Source organism: Perna viridis, chromosome 12 (genome assembly GCF_037379345.1).
Source record: "Perna viridis isolate PV_CMFRI_1.1 ecotype Kerala chromosome 12, ASM3737934v1, whole genome shotgun sequence".
Classification (NCBI taxonomy): domain Eukaryota; kingdom Metazoa; phylum Mollusca; class Bivalvia; order Mytilida; family Mytilidae; genus Perna; species Perna viridis.
Window position 1 is genome coordinate 10,218,752 of NC_142456.1, and position 21,315 is coordinate 10,240,066.

General features: G+C 34.2%; 1 protein-coding gene across 1 annotated transcript; it reads left to right on the forward strand.

Annotated features, from left to right (window-relative positions):
• Window positions 1–214: 214 nt before the first annotated feature.
• On the forward strand, window positions 215–20,578 carry LOC148601146 (uncharacterized). Its single transcript, XM_088556204.1, has 14 exons — window positions 215–544; window positions 5,740–6,011; window positions 6,484–6,654; window positions 10,971–11,055; window positions 12,467–12,627; window positions 13,897–13,991; window positions 14,330–14,409; window positions 15,815–15,913; window positions 16,309–16,428; window positions 16,896–16,979; window positions 17,358–17,498; window positions 18,319–18,420; window positions 18,975–19,087; window positions 20,323–20,578. Exons 1-13 carry the CDS (start codon window positions 457–459, stop codon window positions 19,085–19,087), a joined length of 1,611 nt encoding a protein of 536 aa, XP_088412330.1. The 5' UTR covers window positions 215–456; the 3' UTR covers window positions 20,323–20,578.
• The last annotated feature ends 737 nt before the right edge of the window (window positions 20,579–21,315 follow it).

The window sequence follows — 21,315 nt, forward strand, 5'->3', positions numbered from 1 at the left end:
TCATCATAATTATCACCATGAAAATCTTGCAATATGCAACAGGCCTACATGCATTCATTTTTAATACGGTAATTATATAATTACTCGATATTAACCTGTGTCATTTTCCATCAAATTGACGCCTTCAATGTGTCCCAAATAATAAATACGAGTGTCATATCTTATCGGTGTTTTGGATCGTCATCTCATGAAATATACAAATCACCTGTCAATCACAGATCACTATTCCGAGAACATTGGGCGAAATGGTTTGTCCCGGCAGAGGCCGCGGATCTCCTAATTAATATTTAAAAAATGGATATTTAAATAACGGAATCAAATTCCGGAGAGGAGTGTAAAAAAATATTTGGATACTTTCGGAAACCACCATCTAGAGGATTTGATGAAAATGTGCCGATTGCTATAGAAGTTATAGGATAAACTGGAAAAAGGAAAATACGACTAAAAATTCTCAAGATGAGATGTTTGCAAATTTTGTTTTCTCTCATAATATTTATTTTAGCTGGAACCGGGTCAGCACAAAAATCTCCAAGATGGATGACCGGTAAGTGTAACAAATTAACCAATTACTTCTCATTGTATATAAAGCACACTACAATAAAATAAAATAATAAATCGTAGAAAAAAATATTTCTAAAAACAAAATGTTTACATACTGACAAAGAGTGCAATTCACTCTTCCTATTTAGGAACTTCTTACATATTGTTTATACGTGTATTGAAAAACGTCGTGATTTTGTTTACATGATTTTGTCGTAAATTAAGTTAGGACATAGAGATTAAAAATCGTAACGACTTGTCCGTCTCACCATGGACTAAGTTGCACGTTAATCTTAAACGATCGATTCATTCTTTAAACATGTTTATTATCAGTAGCTTACAGAAATGATTCAGTAGATATTTTCAGAATGGGGACCAGTTTTGCGAACACCTTCTTCTTATTATCATATTATGTAGGGACTAACATGTGAAAGGAATTTGTATTACTTATACATTGTAAAATGATCATGAATAGCGTTGTAGGGCATAACCACAGTAATTGCCCGGCTCTTTCAAAATATAATCATATTTTGGGTTGTTCTCTTCCTCCTGGGCTATAATCCAGTATATGTATATAACTTCAATTATTTATGTTTGGTTGCTTATCAGAATCGTATGGTGTCTATATTGAGAACCATCATGACACATAAATACAGTACGTGTATCATCCAGATATACAAAGTATAAATATAGTAACATACATGTATGTCAAATTTTCCTCACATCACACTCCATACCATGCAGATCCAAGACACCAATACTAAATCGAAAGCTTGGTCGAGCCCTTCATTGGTTCCAGTGGTTGATATGGGACAAGATATGTAAGGAAAAAAATCATGCCATGTTCTATTAACGTATTTCAATATGAATTCCATTAATCATCTGTAGTGAGATATGTTATTTTGTTTGACGGGCTGTTACCTCGCTTGCGGTTGTACGTGTATTTGACCGTTGATGTTCACCCTGAAAGTTGAAAAAAAAATGGGTTTTTTTATCAGTCACATGTATACATGTACATACACATGTTTGATCAAAGCGATATGAATGTGTATTGTCTGTAGAAATAATGCTCGCTTGAAATTATTTGATTCATTTAAAGTTACAGAGCCGTTGTGATACAAATAAATATTATAGATGTAGCCTTGAAATGCTACTAACCAGACTAACACTATCAATGTGAATATGCTTTTGATGAAGGCGTAAACAAAATTATTCAGTCTGATTCTTATACAATGCACACTGAATACATGTAGCTTTCCCTGAAGTTTAATATGGCCCGTGTATGTAATCTATTATATACACGGGCCATATTCAATTTAAGGGAAAGCTACATGTATTCAGTGTGCATTGTATAAGAATATTAATCTGCATATCAGTCTGGTTTCTTCGTCCAGTTTCTGATATTCTGTTCTTCGTTCTAACTATAGTCGCTTTGTTTTTACTTGCACGTTTATGTATTTAAATAGATGACAACCATGCACCTTGTTTCTGCTACATTTTGAACTTTTAGGTTGCTTATTTAAGTTATGTAGGGTTCGTTTTTGTTGCTGTATTTTATTAATATTTGCGAAGAGTTAAATGTTGTTTCGACCTCTATAATTTTACTAAAATGCTGGTTGATCTAACATGTTTTTTTCTAACCGCATCTCTCTTGGTTCCTCTCTCTATGTACGGATCAAGTTTTTCAAATTGAAAAAAAGGCATGAAAATATTTATCGAGAAGAGCGATAAGGGTGATATTTAACTTGTTAAGAAAAGTCCAAATTTCATTTTAAAATGCGATTTTTTAATTTAATAGGTCTGCACCTGTTACCTTACCTGCTCTGGGGTAAAAAAAAAAACTTTTCGTGTTGTTAACTTTCAATGTTTCCCTATCGTAAAACAGCTAAAACAATATCAAAGCTAATGTATTTTATCGACAATAAATATGTCATTTTTGTATTACGTACATAATTTATCTTTCCTACAAACATTTATTTTTATATCCTAAGACGTGGTACGGTATATTGACATCATCTGTTCTTTGTTTAATTAGATACATGTAGTGGATATATTTATACATTCACTGTCGAAGTACATGTAGGGTATAGAGCGTAGAAATAAGAGAGCAGATTGAATATTCGCAAAATTCTTGGTAAATTAAAGGTCCAGATTTTGTCCTTGACCTCATGATAGTAAATCAAAAATAAAGTTACAATACAAGCTTACACGCTTCAACCACATTTTCGATTCATGTAAGTCTTCGGTCATATATTTCTTAATCTGGTATTTTGAGTTAAACCACAGGAAACGTCTTTATATCGCCGGCTTCCGACTAGAAATTGGAAAAAAAGTTAGTCCTTGGAAGATGATCGTTGCCGTTGTGTTGCATGTAACATTACTCCAGCAATGCTGGAGGTTGTCTGTCAAGCTATTTTCTGACTTGGTTGTGTTATGAAGGAACCGAAGTTAAACCGCTTACATTGTAGGAGTACTTGTAACATTTGAGTTTAGGAATTAAATCGAAAACAAAACAAAAAAAAAATCAATACTGTATCAGATATTTTTATGAAACGAGGTTGGAATGAAGTATTGCAAAAAGATTTAAAAGTAAAAAATGTTACATACAGTTGAAATCTATGTTTTATATCCGGATGTTTTGTTTATAAAATCACACAAAAGGCGTTCATATAAAACTGTTCTGTTATATCGTATATACGTACATGTATTATGCATAAACTGAAATAATTCAAAGCAAAACAAAACAAACAACAAACATTCTGGGAGTATTGCATGAAAATACAAAGTCCTTTAGCCGAAGAAAATTGTTGAAGGGAACAGAATTCAAACGCTTCGTACATAATTTGTTAACGAGAAAAGTGCAGAAAAAAAATCCTAAGGCCAAGGAAAACTCAGCAAAAAAAGAAAATAAGCGGCGTGGAACAAAGTTCATTGTACACTGCGATGTAATGCACTTATTTGAAATGCAAGCATGGCGAATAGTGTCGAAAACTGAGTTTGTCGGACAAAATGCAAATCTATTAAAGCCCCTTTATGAGAAAGTTGCCGCTTGGGGACTAAAAACAAAAGCAAATAAAGCCAGATAAAGTCAAAGGGGACTATAGTTATTTTTTGTTTGTTTGTTGTTGATGAACATCTATCATGTAGCTTGGAAAAAAAATGTGTAAGAGCTATTAGGCTGCGCAAAACATTTTCTAGTCAAAGAGCCAACAATATGCTTGTTTTGCAAATGTTGCAAAAAGGTCTAAAAATTTCCACTCACGAGTTTGGCGAAAGAACTGAACCAATTCACCCCGAAGTAAAAAACAACCTACTTTCTCAGTTGGATGTAAAAAATGTATTCGTACCAGCTATACTTGTACAAAGTCATGCATAATGCAATTTGGGGAAGCTTCCGTATCCTACCTTCTGAAATTAAAACTAATACACGGTTGACATTTTTTTCCTTTAGCTACACGATATTAATAATACTGTACACTGTATTTTTACATAAGGTCACGTTTCACATGAATTAACATTATTTTTTTCAGTGGAGATTGGAAGATAAATGATTTTTTAAATCAATTCATATGAAACCATGTATTATTATTATTAGAAAGAATAATTATTTATTTCTAGTCAGTTTGTCAATTATTCAACTTCAATATCAGGAAGCTGTTGATCACATAAAATGATTCGTACGACCTTTCAATGTATTCTATTAGTTTCGGATATACATGCAAGATGCCCTTGTAATGTTTTAGTTTGTTTTTAATTTTTAGACATTTCACTCTTATAATATACTGTGCATAGAATTTTATACATTTCATTCTCTGTATTAATCTAAATTACAAAATAAACTGCACTAAAATATACACAGTGTTTAATTTTGAGAATGGATTTCAAATTACGACTTGAGATATACAGGACTGGAATGAAGTAGGGTTCTGGTCCAGAAATGCATGAATGGTTTGGACCCAGGCTGTTATTTTTTTTAATTGTTTTTAAATACGCGCATAATAAATAAACGAAGCTTTATAACAAACGGGGGTTCGCAACAATAAGTTACACATGCATGTCGATATAAGAATAATGTAAGCGGCGAATCCATAAAACACTGTAAAATGCAATCTTGGCTTGCAGTTACATGCAGTATACAACTTTCTCTAAAAGCGCAGCTCTAGAATAAATAACCAATGAACGCCCGTACTGAAGAACACATGATTATTTCTATCGGTATAATAATTGTTTTTTGGTCTGGGTTTTTTCTGTTGCACATACTAATACCAAAATACCCAATAAATCTCTGAGAATTTTATATTTTGACAATCATGTTAAAATGATTGTGCTGGCTTCAATAAAAAAATATGGCATATGGTTAAGTCTATAAAATATTTTCGAACTAGTGTTTAATTCATTTTTAATTGACTTCAAGTAAATAAAATACAGATGATGGTACGATGAACGGTTGCATTTCTCAACCTAGTTTCGTGATAAACCCTCGAAGCTGAAATTTTATTAATTGTCAAGTTGAGTTATTGGGAGGTAAATTACTCCGGAGTCAAAGTTGTAAATAAGCAACGAAAATATCAAGTTGTTGAATAAGTTTAGTAATCTTTTTAATGTGATCATATCCTCAAAAAAATCCTTGGTAAAGTGTCGTTTTGTAAATAGTATAACTACAGAGTATTCATCAATAACAAATTATTGGAGCGTTTTGTAAACATAGTCTATATAAAGATATTGTTACTATATCGCAACCGAATTAATGTGTGGTGATACATCCATAGTGAATTTACATGCAGATCAAACCTCAGGAGCAGATTTTATGTCTTCCATTTAGATACAATAAAATGGGTGAAAGCAATGCGCAAATTAATTTTATTAGAGAACCAAGTTAGTAGACCATGTATATATATTAACACAGCTTCAGTTTTTCGATACGAATACATTTTCGATGCTACTGCTTCGAATATACATGAAGAAGACCAGGCATTTTTCGCTTTGAAATATCGTTCACAGTTCTTACAATATACATTTATCGATATTTTCGAATCGTCTTATTGCTTTTCTTGATAAAGTCATTGTTGAATATTTTAGCAATAAATCACCCTAATGAGAGCAGATTTGAGCTTCTAAAAGTTTTTCTAACATTTTCTCATATTATATGTTGTGTATGCCTTGAGCAAATGAAATCGTAGCACTATCATTTTGTTTTAGGTTTCAACAGCTTATGGAATTTGATTGCTGACACAACTCGGAGATCGATTGAGGGCGTTACCAAGGCAACAGGTTTCGACCTTTTCGGAAAGAACCGCTTGAAGTCGGCTGTGCCCACACCACCTGCCGTATTTGATATGCCACCTCCTGACAGACTGCATCAAGAATCAAATTTTGCTGAGCTTGGGCACGAGGCAAAAATTCCCCCGGAAGCACATATGTCACCCGACATACGCATTCCTAAGAGAGCCATGGCTACGCAGAGTGCACAGGTACATTATGTAACTTAGCCAATTTATTTTCTTTTGTTACCCTTATCATGAATTATGTTGTTACCTGGAACTCATATCATAAAATAAGCTGTAAAAGCTCCGAAAATGAATTATGTGAAGCTATTAATAAAAGTCGAAAATCGACATAATCTATAGAAAAAAAAACCTAAATTGAATAACAATAAACATAAAAAACAACAACCACTGGACTGCAGGTTTCTGGCATGTTTTTCATTATTATTTAAGATTGTACACGACATGGTATCCAGTGGCGGATCAAGGGGGTGCATGGAGTTGGCAACCTTCCTTTTCTATTGGAAAATTTGTCATTTAATGTGTAAAATTGACAAAAAAATCCAAAAAGTATCTTAGTAAATCCCCCCTTTTCTGAGAAATCCTGTCTGGTAATCCTCTTTTTCAAATTGTCTGGATCACCCCTGGGATCAGACTACAACCCTATCGTTATTTCTAGGTTACATGTACAGCTGAGTTCGCTAGCCTACCGGGACACACTATGTGTATGACGGACAAACCAGACGTAATAGAGAGCGGAGTGTCTGAGCTCGACAAAGTTCTTATTGTCCGACATCACAACAGACTACGAGGGCAGGTGGAGCCACCTGCAACTGACCTTGTAAAGTTGGTAAGTGACATATATTATTGATTTCCGGGTCCTTTAAGGAACATGATGGTAGGGGCCCAGATAGAATTCCATGTATATAGCAAACTAACTTCTACGTGATCATGTTTTAAATGTTAAAACCTACATGAACTAATGTATATCAATTACACGTAGTAATCCTTTCTATTACGATTCTGTCATGTTTTTCCGTTTGTAAAGCACTAATACATGTATATGAAACACTACATGTTGCAAGGAAATTAATTCTTATTTGGAACATATTACTTCGAGTTGAATAAAATATGTTTTTTCTGCTGTTTCCAGGCGCGTAGCTGCCGTTAGGCAAAAAAGCTTTTGCCTGCACTTAATTTTGCCAATTTTTTTTTTTTTTTGAGATATAATACATCCAGGAGAGGCATAAACGATCCTCTAAAACGCTATCTCCGCGGAGCTTCGGGAGGGGGGGCTTCGCTCCCCTGGACCTGCTGGGGGCCTTAAGCGGCCCCCAGACCCCCTGCCGCAATTTTGCCTACACTTCAATTTGGCCTCAGCTACGCGCCTGGTTTCTTCCTATGTATGATGACTTCCCATCAATGCTGATATTTTATTTGATATTTACAATGTTCAGTTTATTAGGGGGAAAAGCATTCAAAAGCCCACTTTTACATGTTCTGTTCATTTACATTGTATCTTAAATTGAACAAAACAAATTTAACTGTTTTGCTCCATTTTTAACAAAATCTATCGTCGTTTATTGTTTTGATGGCAGAATGCGTTTAATGGCCGGAATATATTTATGACTTCTTCATTACAAGAAACAAAATGGACAAGTTCACTGTTTTGTTGCCAATTTTATAGTTTTGTTTTCCTTTTGTCTTTTGTTTTGTGGCTAAAACTAGAGCAATGTCTTCGAGATTTTTATTACTAAATAAAATATTTCAATACTTTTAATCATCCATCGTTTACTGAAGGATGAAAACATGGATTTCGCAATAAAGTTCTTTCAACTTTGTAAACATTTTGACAATTGATTATAATATTATTTTTAAGTATTAAACTGAATATCATCTGCCTTACTTGAATTGTAGATTTTATAGTTTGGTCGAAATTTGCAGTATATTGGATTGATAGTTTTGTATTTGAATTATGACAAAATTTCATAGAAATTTTGAGTGCATTTACATTTAATTATTAAAACTTTTTTTCTATAAAGCAAGGTCTGCACCGTACAACAATAAGATATCTTGGAATAAGTTCTGAAAATCGTCAGATAAAAACTTAGTCTTTATTGAGTATAGCACTACATCAAATCTTGTCTATTAAGACTATAAGTACTTTACGTTACTTCTCAAAATCCAGTCCACTAGCTTCGCGACAGCTTACATGTGCATGTATTTCTAGTGCTGTTTTTTTTTTTTTTTGGCATTATAATTCTTTAATATGTTGAGTTAGATTAGAATTTAGTAACTGCGGGTATTTTTTAACTTGTGTTGTATTCTTTAACTAGTGTTTCCTATTTAACTAGTCCCCGTGCAGTTCCGGATGTTAAAAGAATAGGCCTGCAGCAGCGCTAAGCTTGTTGTAAAAGGCGATTAACTAGTGCTCAGAACCTTAGCCGGGGGCTAGGGCGCTCTGCCCACAGAGCAACTGGGTTGTGTGCCCCAGGTGGTGGAATGGGGTACCCCTGGTGTGTTACATGCTGGGGTTGTCAGGTTATAATACGGAAAACCTGACCGCAAACCATAGTGGTGCACCGTGTTGGGAAAGATGCCACGTTCCTCGCACGTTAAAGAACCCTACTGTGGTATTCTCCAAGAGTAGGAACCATAGGGCTCCGCCATAGGAGGCTAAATTGCCCGACCCTACCCACCTCTCCCTATTTCCAGTGGCAATCAAAATTTGTCGACCCCATTGTCCTTGTTTCCCAACCCTTTTTCATTTCATCATCATTTCATATTCATTTTATCACCAATTTCATGTTCATCGTCTGAGTATAGATGAAATATTGCTGCTCGGATGTTAAACCCCAACAAACAAACAAACAAACTATTTAACTAGTATTCTTTAACTAGTGTTTCCTATTTTGTCTGTATAGAGTATGTTCAAATATTCCATAAACAAAATTGGACGTTAAATTCCATAAGGTGGTTTGGTTGTTTCAGTTCATTTGACCATACATTAAAAAGGTTGATTAAGGCCTTATAAATGTTTTTAATATGTTCTGGGCCAGCTTACCGTATACGTAATTGTTCTTTAAGTAGTTATCTCATTTTGTCATTTTTATGTTAAAATATTCCATGAAGAGAATGGATGTATTATTCCCATAATTTTGTTGTTTCAGTTCTTTTGACCTTACAATGAAGAGGGTGGTTAAAACTTGCTTACACACGTGTACTTAGACAGTAATAGGATAATTAATTGGAAAGAGTGGATAACCCAAATATTATCACGAATGCCGAAGAACGCCAAGATTAACGAGTGTGCGAAAATTATTCCGCACACGAGTTAAATCTTTGCGAGTGTTCGTATTTTGGTTATTCACGATAACCAATTGATTATCCTAGTTATCCTAGTTACTATATATATATTTTCTTCATAATTTACTTTAATTTTCAATACGAGTTTTAAATTCTGTGATTGGCGGATTGATATCAAAGTTGTGACGTTTTGGCGGGAGAAAGTCCTAGACTGAAATTACAGAATTAATTTCACAATGCGAATCATCGAAATCACTGAGAACATTCAATAAAACACTGCTATCTGTATGATAATAATAATCATTTCGGGTCTTTTTGAAGGTTCTTGTATCTTTTTGCGATTTAATTTCAAGTTGTGTATGTTAGTCTAAGAATCTACATTGTTTGATGTATGAAATTTTAAAATACATGTACATTGTGTTCATGAACATGTCCAATACATGTACCTGACTTGTATTTGTTTTAACACATCGTTTTTATATCACATCGCTTTATAACTGGGCAACGTTTGTATACATGTATGTGTATAAAGAAAGCACACAAATGAACAATTCGCTATGTAGCTTAACAAGCGATGAAATCAAACTTCGGGATTTATAACATCCCAACATGTACATGTACATCCCAACTCCGTAGTCAAGTACATGCGTAGCATCGTGTTCGGTTCGAATGATAAAATTCGCTCTAGCATTTATAGTATTTCGCATGGAACAGTACATTGGTTTATTCTATTTATCGTTTGTCATAGTCCAATTTACTTCCGGATGGTTTTTTTTTCAATTTCTTATTGTCATTGCAGTCAAACTGTCGTCGAAGTAATTTAAGTCTTATGTACATAGAACGCTTTTATCTGCTTTTCATTACATTTCAGTTTATTGGTTTTTTTTCAGTTTTTAATACATTTTACGATAATGTATCATTTTACCAAAACAAAATAACAAAAAAGTTGAAGAAATTGTGTGACGTTCGATTTCAGACAATATTGCTTTGTTCGGTACATTTATAGACTTCCCGAAAACAGGGAACAAAGGAAAGTTTTATGATTGGTTCATTTTTGTGGTTGCGTACGCCCATAAGAGATGAAAATAGTGTGGTTTGGGTTAATGACATCGGAAAACAATTTCGTTTGTAGTTTCATTGAGAAAAAATTGTTTATCTAGCTTTGTTTCCGTAAACTATAGTTAAACATATAACAACTTCAATAATTATTCTATTCGAACAAATTTTATTCTAATTTTCTCGATTTTAACTTTTCCCCTAGATTAAACGTTAAATAACAGTGTAGTAATTATTTTTATAAATAGTACATGATACCCGAAAATGTTGTCTAAATCTATAAGCCTATTTTAAATTTACTCTGTATTATACTCACACGGCTACATTTAATTGTTACTTGAAGAGATATATACATGTACCTTATCTCTGTTGGACTCAAATATGGATCTAGGACAGAGCACCAGGAACACGCTCTACCGCTTGACATTTCAAGGTTAAGATCAAAACTTGAAAGAGTAATCTAGGGAACCAAGATTATGGCGGTAATCAAAAGAATGTAATCCAGGGACAAAGACCAGACATGGAAAACAGACACACACAACAAAGAACATAAAGTAAAGTAAAATCATACATATAAAGTAACAAAATAAATGAGCAACTCGGACTCCACTAAAAACTGGGAGCATGGACCAGGTGTCACTTGAAAGTGACATTGACAGTCACTGTGCATCTCGTTGTCGTCAGTGTTTAAAGGTCAAGAAATGATAAAGAAATACATGCCATCTACATGTTGTATATAATTATATTTATTTATATTGTTTTTTTCATGAACAATTATAGTAGGAAGTAATGTTTGTGTTTCAGATTTGGGATGAGCGACTTGCAAGGGTTGCACAGAAGTGGGCTAACCAATGTGAAGCTGGACACGATAGTGAAAGAAACATCCCATGTTAGTCATTTATCTATATCAGTGTTGGTATACACCTTAATGGAAATTTTAAGCAAGATAAGTTTATAATTTAAGAGTATTAAGTATAATTGTATAGGTAGCAGTGTTTTATGGAATGTTCGCTGTGAAATAAATTTCGATAATTCGCTAATGAATAAATTCGGTAATTTCACTCTCGGAATTTCTCCCGCCAAAACGTCATAACTTTGAAATCAATCCGCCGTTCACAAAATTTGAAATTTATGTTGAAAATAGCAACGAATAATCAAGGAAATCTATATAATAAATAGGATAATCAATTGGTTATCGTGAATAATCAAAATATGATCACTCGTGCCAAAAATGCAGTAAGATTTTAATTTAACACTCGTTAAATTTAGGCGTTCTCCGGCACTCGTGATCATATTTTGGTTATTCGCTCCTTCCAATTAATTATCCTATTAGTATTTTGAAAAAGACATTGCAGCAGTGATATTACTGAGATACTGCATACTTTGAGTATTTCGAATTGATAAGACTTTAAAGAATTTCTTAGTAACGGCTGTATTACCTTTGTGATAGGTAGCATGAGGTACATGGGTTAGTGGCATCGACTAAAAAATTTGAAATCTAAAAATAAATAATAATGATATCAATATTCATCGAATCTCTAACTCTTGAATATTTTTTCGATAACTGATTTCAGACCTGCAAATTAACTATACAAAAATGTATGTACGTCATTTCAAATATGTCGTTGCAAGGCAGATTAAAATCACACGAAATGCCGTTTGGATGTTTTTATAGAAACGATATTGTGACAGAGAAATGCGTAGACCAATACAGCAATAGACTATTGTATACTACGGTATAATGAATACTAAAGTGACCTTTTCCAAACATAAAGATTTTCTACATTTATACATTGCACGTCTCCAATATCTGATAGAATTCCCGAGATAAACGTCTTTCTTAATCCTGGTATTGAAATGTAACCTAATTTGTGATATGTATCAATACCGATTGTGATTACTTTCCCAAACCTCATCACGGAATCTTCATTATTTTGTTGAAATCAAAACCAAGACGCTTTAAGAAAAATAGACCCGTGCTCTTTGACAATTTGATGTACATGTAGTAGAGAAAAACTAATAATGTCAGTAACATCTGAATGTATTAAGTATCAGTGCCTTTAGAAAGTATATTTCAATGAAAATAATGAATATTTACTCAAACAAAACTAAAAATTCTAGGGTAAAACAGACTTCTCAATGTGTAGCGCTGGGGATACGATTTTGTCAAGTAATACGGACGAAAAAACACTTTAAGGGGTCCATATATTATATGAAATAGATAGCATCGAGAAATAAGGTGCCATTGTCATAAAATTACGTAGTCGATGAATTCAATAAAGTCGTGAAAAAATTTCTAGCTCTGGGTATGACAGTTGGGCAAAATGTAGCTGGTGGTTACCGTTCTTGGAAGAAAGCTATTCAACAGTGGTGGGATGAAATACACATGTGGAAGTATGGAATCGAACCAGACTCATACCTAGGTGTTGGTGGTTGGATGAAAATAGGACATTTTACACAGGTGCGTCTGTAAAAATGCATGAGTAGATACTAAAAAGAGGCGCATGTGTCATATTAAGCTTACATTGTAGGTCGCTGTATTTAATGATGTAACTCAGAGGCCATATAAAACAGAATAAGATTTCTAGTTTTTTTCTGTAGTTGAACAGCTACAAATGTACATACTTTTTCATTTGTATATACGGTATCCGTACTCGTTCATCAGAGCTACAATGTATGTACTACAGAAAATAAGGGTAACAACAAAATTACCGAACACTAATCCGATTGATAATCAAGTCAAGTCAAAAATAAATAAGGCAAAGTAGATAAAACACCAACGGAGCAGCTGGTACCACAATAGTCCTGACTTGTTACAGGAATTTCAAACAAAATGGTAGGTTAAATCTTGGTTTTACAGCGCACTAAACCGCTTCCATTGCGGCGTGAGTATATCAGTGGTGATTAAAGATCATTTGTATGCTTTAGGTAAATCAGAGGTCTCATCAGCAAAAAGAAAAAAAATACAAATAAAAAAAAACAATCATTACTCATTATTTTAGAAGAAACTGAGTGTATTTCAACTAAGGACTGATATCTTTGGTAAGAAACCTTTTAAGACGTATTTATGGCGTTCAGGGAATCAGAGTAGATAGTACTTGCTCTAGCGTAGTGAATCAGTTGTGACATATAAACACCATATGCAGGAAATGAAGGGATACTGCCGCACAGGTAAGGAAAATGTATGATATACAAACTAAAGTCGTCTCTTTTATCATAAATCTTAGTGCTGAGATGACCACTGTTGTCAAATTCGAGATGTAGATCCAAAAAATGATGCAGAACAAGCTGCTTCTGTAACCTCCTTTATCTCGAGCTTTGGTGGACATATTGACGGTAACCATTTACCAAACGAAGGGTTGTTGATGCAAAATATATCATCAATATAAGTGTATGTAACGTTAAAGGATTTAGTATCTTTTATGTTTTTATTCTTTACGAAAATCTTAAGAAATTTAGTCTCGTATGAATATAAAAACAAATCGGCTAGGAGAGGAGCACAATAAGTACCTATTGGAATGCCAACTTGTTGTTGAAAAATAGCTCCTCCAAATGTGACAAATGTTATCAATGAGGAAATCAAGCATACTGCAAACTTGCTTTTCTGTATAACACACCTTGCCCTTCGGCGATGTTTTTCTTTCGGGCTACATGTACATATACACGTGTATGATTAATTGATAAGAATGCAATATACATGTAGATAACATGACTCCTTTGAATATTGTAGATGGCCCAGAACCAGACTTTTCTGGTCGGTTGTGGGTTTGCCGTCTGTGAAAATTCTTTGTACAAGCGTTATTACGTCTGTGATTATGCGAACGGGTAAGTTAAACCGGCAACATTTGCATTTAATTTCACTGAAACGAAGCTAATACACGAACTGCCAGTGTGAAAACATATAGGTGGAAATAAAAAAAAATCAAATTTTATTTTTGTGTACATGTACTTTTACCCATATATATGTGCTTGTATTTCTGAACTTGTAGAAATAAAATTAAAAGATAAATAATTCCAAACAAAAATCGCTTCTAGCTCTGGACCACTTGCAACCGTTCTCAGTTTTTAACGTTCCGTCGCTCTGCAATTCAAACTTACAAATGAATAGAAGCAAGCTTACTGAACTCAGTATATTCAAAATTTAGCAACTTTATTTTTTACAGTCAATCCAATATAGCAGTTCCTTACACAAGAGGTCCGAGATGTTCCAAATGTCCCCATTCTTGTGTTAACGGCCAATGTAGTAAGTATAAGAATGGCATTGGCTTCTAACTTGACATAAAATACAAAACAAAAAAAATCAATTTAATATTAACCTCTCAGCAGCAGTGTTAGAATCAAATATTGTATAGATTAACAATAAAACAATATTTAACGAGATATTGAGAATTATGATCATTTGTTAAAAGATTTGCTTCGAATTTTCAAAAGACTCTGACATTGTGCTCATGACAATAAATTCATCAGTCTTGTTCCAATTTGATACATTATGAAAATGTGGTCGTTCGATCAAGGCCGTTAAATAAGAAAACGAACTGAATTCCCTGATCTTTAGAAATTCACGAAACATTAAAACAACAGATTCTACATTGTAACATTTATAATACATGTTATATTATGGCTTGACACTGCCATTGATGGACTTACAGATTATCATTGTGTTCTCTTACTTTATGGTTAATAGCTAATAACTAGAAGTATATCAGAAAATAGATTATGTAGTTCATTAGCAGGATAGTATCGGTAAATACTTCGTTTACGATAAAAGTCTGTTGATGGCCATTAGCCACACGTCTGTCTTTGGTCAATGTCGGAAGAATTGAATAGAGGTCTTTACAGCACAACGTTAGCTTCTTGAATTTAATTACGATTACATCAAAACCCGTCTTTTCCGTATTCATATTCAGGAACCCGTCTTAACTGATTATATTTTCCTATCAGTTGTTTTTTTAACATTAAGAAGCTGTGGAAAATATTATAGAGTAGTCGACTGTAATGGATTGAGCTGCTTTTACCCAGATTCATTACATATTCCAGCATTTATAAGCTAAACGGAATTGATAGTTTCAAAGGCGCTTTTTGACAGGTTACCAGTTCCAATGTTGTATTATTGCAAAAGAGATGAATTATTCGGATTGACACAATCGCATTATAATGTATCACAATCTTACAGTGTTGACATTACATGTATGCTAAAAATCTTAAATCATTTAGACAACTGATATTAAGTAAGGCACATGTATATCTGTTTATTCTAATAACATGGTTGAGGTGACTCCATTCGTTCTTGTTTGACATAGTATTCCAATGGTTGAGGTGACGCCATTCGTTCTTGTTTGACTTAGTATTCCAATGGTTGAGGTGACTCTATTCCAATGGTTGAGGTGACTCCATTCGTTCTTGTTTGACTTAGTATTCCAATGGTTGAGGTGACTCCATTCGTTCTTGTTTGACTTAGTATTCCAATGGTTGAGGTGACTCCATTCGTTCTTGTTTGACTTAGTATTCCAATGGTTGAGATGACTCCATTCGTTCTTGTTTGACTTAGTATTCCAATGCTAGACGAATTATGTTACAACTTCTTTATCGGGTACATGTTCGTTTCGTGTTTAACGCCACTTTACTTGTGTTTTTGCTTCATATTCTAGACTGTAGGGGACTGATCTGCTATAACGGTGGTACACTTGACCCAGATTCATGTACATGTACCTGTACTAAACTCTACAGAGGACAGTCGTGTGAAGTTTGTAAGTACTTCCGTGTTTTCCTTTATATCAAAATAGCTTCATGTCAGTAGTATTTAGAATAAATGACGATGTATATTAAATGTGAAATTAGTTCGTAAAAGTCTATATGATGTAATAATAATTTATATTATGTACATGTATGCATTTATCCGTTTGTCGTATTTTTATTTCAATTTATTTTTATGTCCTTTTTGTATGCATGTTTACAAATTAATTACATCTAAAGTATGAGATTCTATAAAATTTCTAACAGTTCATTAAGAAATTTTCAGTGTTCTTTAATAAATATACATATGTTTTGTTCACATATATGTAATAGCTGTACAAGAGTGATTTATTGTCAATGCTTCCGTTTGAAAGCTTTATACCTTCTGAACATTTCTTTATATTCTTAGTAAAATGTCCGACCGAAGATTCCTTCGTCTGTGGCAGAGACTGGCCAAAATCTTACTGTGATCGATTCTACAACGTCCCCGATGAATGTCCCTACATGTGTGGACGATGCAAATCAAAGCGTTTGTATTATAATTTTAGCGCGGTCTTTTCTGATCATTTTGTTTTCTCACTTACATGTACACGCTATGACGTGTGTACCTATACACATACATGTAAGTATCATGTTAATGAAATTAAAGGGAGTCACATTGCATATTAAGGAAATTTTTATACTAGCCACCAGTACAATGAAGCATACATCTTGATTCCAGAAAACTAAAGTTAAGCAACAGTTAATCTTCTTAACATTTCAAATGCACTTTCTGTTTCAATAATATAATAGTAGATACAATGTATGTAGTCTGATCGTTACGTGTAGATTTACAGTTTTGATATATAAGCATATAGAATCTAACAATTCTATAACATTTGTTTATGGATTTTTTTTATTGAAAAAGCGAATAGTTTTTCTTACACAACCGTGCTGTACATTTACATCATAATACACCTACTACTATCAAATGAAGTTTTATCATGACAATTGTAGTTGGCGTAGGTATGAGTAAACCGGCTCCATCGACATACACATCAGCATGGGGATGTACATTTACAGGACGTCGAGCAGGACCAGGTATTAAGTTATAAAATAAACCACGATTATAAAGTAGTTGTACATACATGTATGTGGTGATTTATAATGATCATGTGTATACTTATCAAGTTATGGACATTTCCGTGACGCCGTCTTATTTTTTATTCAAAATATAATGTTTCATATAAACTTTTTTCAGAAAGGAACTGTAATCATTTTGATAAAGGTATATGAGGTGGGCACCCATACTGCAAGCAGCATGGGCAAAACTAGAAATTTCCTCGCTATTATTTACTATTTTTCAGAATATTTTGCAAAAAAAATTAACAAAATTTCCGAGATAGGGATTTCCATCCTCCAAAAATTCTCTGAACTGGCATTAAAAGCATGATACACTCATTGTTGTTTTGTTTCCAGAGGAATGTTCTAAGTATGGCGACCGTGGAAATGACATTCAAGCGTGTGCCACTCGTGGAGGCAATCTTAACTGTGGTGAATGTACAAAATTCTACAATGTTAAACGTGATATGTGCCCGGTTATGTGTGGATTGTGTGACGGTAAGTTAAATTTTCTTTGATTGGAACATTCAGTTCGTATTTTGTACGTGTAATTAACCAGGAACCATACGTGTCATTTTATTTTTGTCATACGTGGACGTCGGTGGTATAATTTTCTCTATGCTAAGAAAGACAACTCCAACAAAACTTTATATGAAAGACTCAGTGACGTAGACGTTTCCAAATTTATCAACTTACTTCTTTGACTGATTAATTTCAGTTTTAGACTATAGCTAGTAAACAAATAGAATCACTAGCGTATATAACGGGGTTTACAATTGTACAGTATACTTTTACAAGAATTACAATCTGCATGATTTACGATTAATTTTATGTATATTTAAAAGAGATACAACAAAATGACGTTGGTTCGTAAAAAAGAAACCGAGACCCCGAAGGACGAGTGATTGTTTTAACGAATTAACATTTTCATTGTTTCTGTTAATTAAGACTGTTTCGAATTCCAGTAAGCCTTAATTTTGTGTCACTCAAGTGAATTGAATTCGCGTACTCGTGGTTTTTTAATAAAATTATATGTAATTCACATTGATTATTCTAACAAGTAAATAAAATAAAAATAATCAAGGGATTTGCTCTTCGTCATATTTCATATTACATGTATCACCTGTAATACACATCTTAATTAATATATAAAAGACAGAGTAAACAAAATTACACGTTCACGTATCAAGCATGCAAATCGTACTCTTTACTTTCACAGATCATAAGGTTTAGGTAACTAGCATTAGGCTAACTGCGAGGATTTTTTTAATGCATCACAGATATTGTTGAAAGTTACTTAGCAATTATTTGTTTGTAGCTCCGTGTGGAGGTAAGATGTGCCAAAACGGTGGAGATTTAGACACAACAACATGTCAGTGTAAATGCGTGCCACCGTATGAAGGAAACACTTGCGAGAAAGGTAGGGGATATAAAGGACCATACAGGCATATAGCACAATATTTAGTTTAAATGCTTGTGCAATCTCATGTAATTTAGGCCCATTTTGTGTTTAACTGTCTCCTTCGATTACTAATCTTGTGCAAACTAAAGTTAAAAAATGGCTATTATGCCATGCTTGTCACTGTTTCGTACTAATATTTGTATTTTTTAAACGTCATGAATTTGACTTATGTAATTTTACATGCATGCATGTGCACAATGTTTCGTAATTTTATATAATCATTTTTGTACATGTATCTACCCATGCACAATTTTAGTTTCTAATATGACGTGCTTCAAAGCTGTTTAGACCACAACCATGATCAAAAAGTGATAAAAACATGACCAATATTTCGTGCAACACATAGGCTGCGTCTGTTCAAAAAAATATGAAGAAACTAGTCCTATTAGAATCAAAATAAATCACGGAAACTCCTTTTTATCATTGTTTTGTCTTGGGCTGGCCATTTATGTCGCATTTATTTCTTAATTAATTGATTTGAACCATAAGAAATATTTTCTTTCATATTTTAGCCAAATGTCCACCTAAAGACAAGTCGCACTGTAGATGGTGGCCAAAATCTCACTGCACAACCTACTTCAATGTACCCCAGGACTGCCCTTGGATGTGTGGGGTATGCCACTAGGTATGTAACCCAGAACTTCCCATGGATGTTTGGCGTATGTCATTAAGTATGTAACCCAGGACTGCCCTTGGATGTGTGGCGTATATCACTAGGTATGTAACCCAGGACTGCCCTTGGATGTGTGGCGTATGTCACGAGGTATGTAACCCAGGACTGCTCTTGGATGTGTGGCGTATGTCACTAAGTATTAACCCAGGACTTCCCGTGTATGTGTGTCGTATATCATTAGGTATGTAACCCAGGACTGCCCTTGGATGTTTGGCGTATGTCACGAGGTATGTAACCCAGGACTGCCCTTTGATGTTTGGCGCATGTCACTAGGTACATTGTACGTACCCCAGGACTGCCCTTGGATGTGTTGCGTATGTCACTAAGTATGTATCCCAGAACTGCCCATGGATGTGTGGCGTATGTCACGAGGTATGTAACCCAGGACTGCTCTTGGATGTGTGGCGTATGTCCCTAAGTATTAACCCAGGACTTCCCGTGTATGTGTGTCGTATATCATTAGGTATGTAACCCAGGACTGCCCTTGGATGTTTGGCGTATGTCACGAGGTATGTAACCCAGGACTGCCCTTTGATGTTTGGCGTATGTCACTAGGTACATTGTACGTACCCCAGGACTGCCCTTGGATGTGTTGCGTATGTCACTAAGTATGTATCTCAGAGCTGCCCTTGGATGTGTGGCGCATGTCACCAGGTACAGGCATGTACCCCAGGATTGCCCATAGATTTGTGGCGTATGTCACTGGGTATGTATCCAAATATTGTTAGAGAATGTGTAGCGTATGTCACTTGGTATGTATCCCAGGACGACTGCCCTTGGGTGTGTGGCGTATGTCACAAGGCATGTTACCCAGGACTGCCCTTGGATCTATGGCGTATGTCACTAGGTATGAAATCCTGGACTGCCTTTGGATGTGTGATGTATTTCACTAGGTATGTATCCAAATATTGTTAGTGGATATGTAGCGTATGTCACTAGGTATGCTTTAACAATAATTGATACACTCAATTCGAGCGCAAATGACAAACAGTGTGTGTGTATGATAGTTTTTTTCTTACTGTCATTTATTTGACGTAAGGTTAAATCAAGTAATTAGAAACTGTTTGTTTTCGAACATTAAATCTGAACGTGCAAATTATTTTTGCATTGATATTATAAAATTGGTATTCCAATACTCATTCTCGAGTGAAATCTTTCTTATCTATTGAATTTAATATTATTTTCAGATTCCTTTTTTCCTGGAGCTTTTAATTCCAGATAAATGGATGCTGAAGTGATCGACCCGGTTTTTTCTCTCTCCCAGGAGGAGATGTGCCCAGGAATGAACAGACAGGACATTATTTGTGCTTATTGATCAGTATATGAACGACGGACGCTTTCGTGTCAAAAAATTTTGTTTTCGTATTAACCAATGTTCGTTGTCATGTACACCTATACAATTTCCAAGTCAATGTAGTGCTATTAAATACAAAAATACACAAATGATAGATTTGTTGTCTTACTAGAAGCTGGTGTTTTTTACAATGTGTCAGAATCATAAGTTGTTACATGTTGAGTAATAGTTACTGTTTTGAGAGTCCGAGTAGCTCGGTTTTCTGGATGTTTTCATTTTTTCTGACTTTTTATGAGCAACTCGGCGGGTATTTCTAGACGCTTACCCTACCGGTGCACCTGGTCCATGCTCCCAGTTTTTAGTGGAGTCCGAGTTGCTCATTTGCTTTTGTTACTTTGTAAGTATGATTTTAGTTACTTTATGTTCTTTGTTGTGTATGTCTGTTTTCCATGTCTGGTCTTTGTCCTTGGATTACATTCTTTTGATTACCGCTATAACCTTGGTTCCCTTGATTACTCTTTCTCTGTATGTTTTTTCTTTCCTTTTTTGTATTTAATCTTATAAATATCTGTCGAATTTTATATTACGGTTGACATTGTTCTTACATGTGCAGGTATCTTATACCTATAAACGTTATGAATTCCTTCAAAATTTATCAGATATTAACAATAAAACAGTGTATCGGCCACAAATAGATATTTATTTAGCTCTCTCCCTCTCTCTGATAAGTTAGTTTGACTTATGTTTTTGGATGAATAAAAGTGATTGGTTTTGATTGATTAATGACGTTACGCTTTTCAATACTAATCTAAATAATTCAAAATGTATGTACATATTGTACTTCATCTCCATTTCAATGCCGCTCAATCAACAACATTGAATTTCA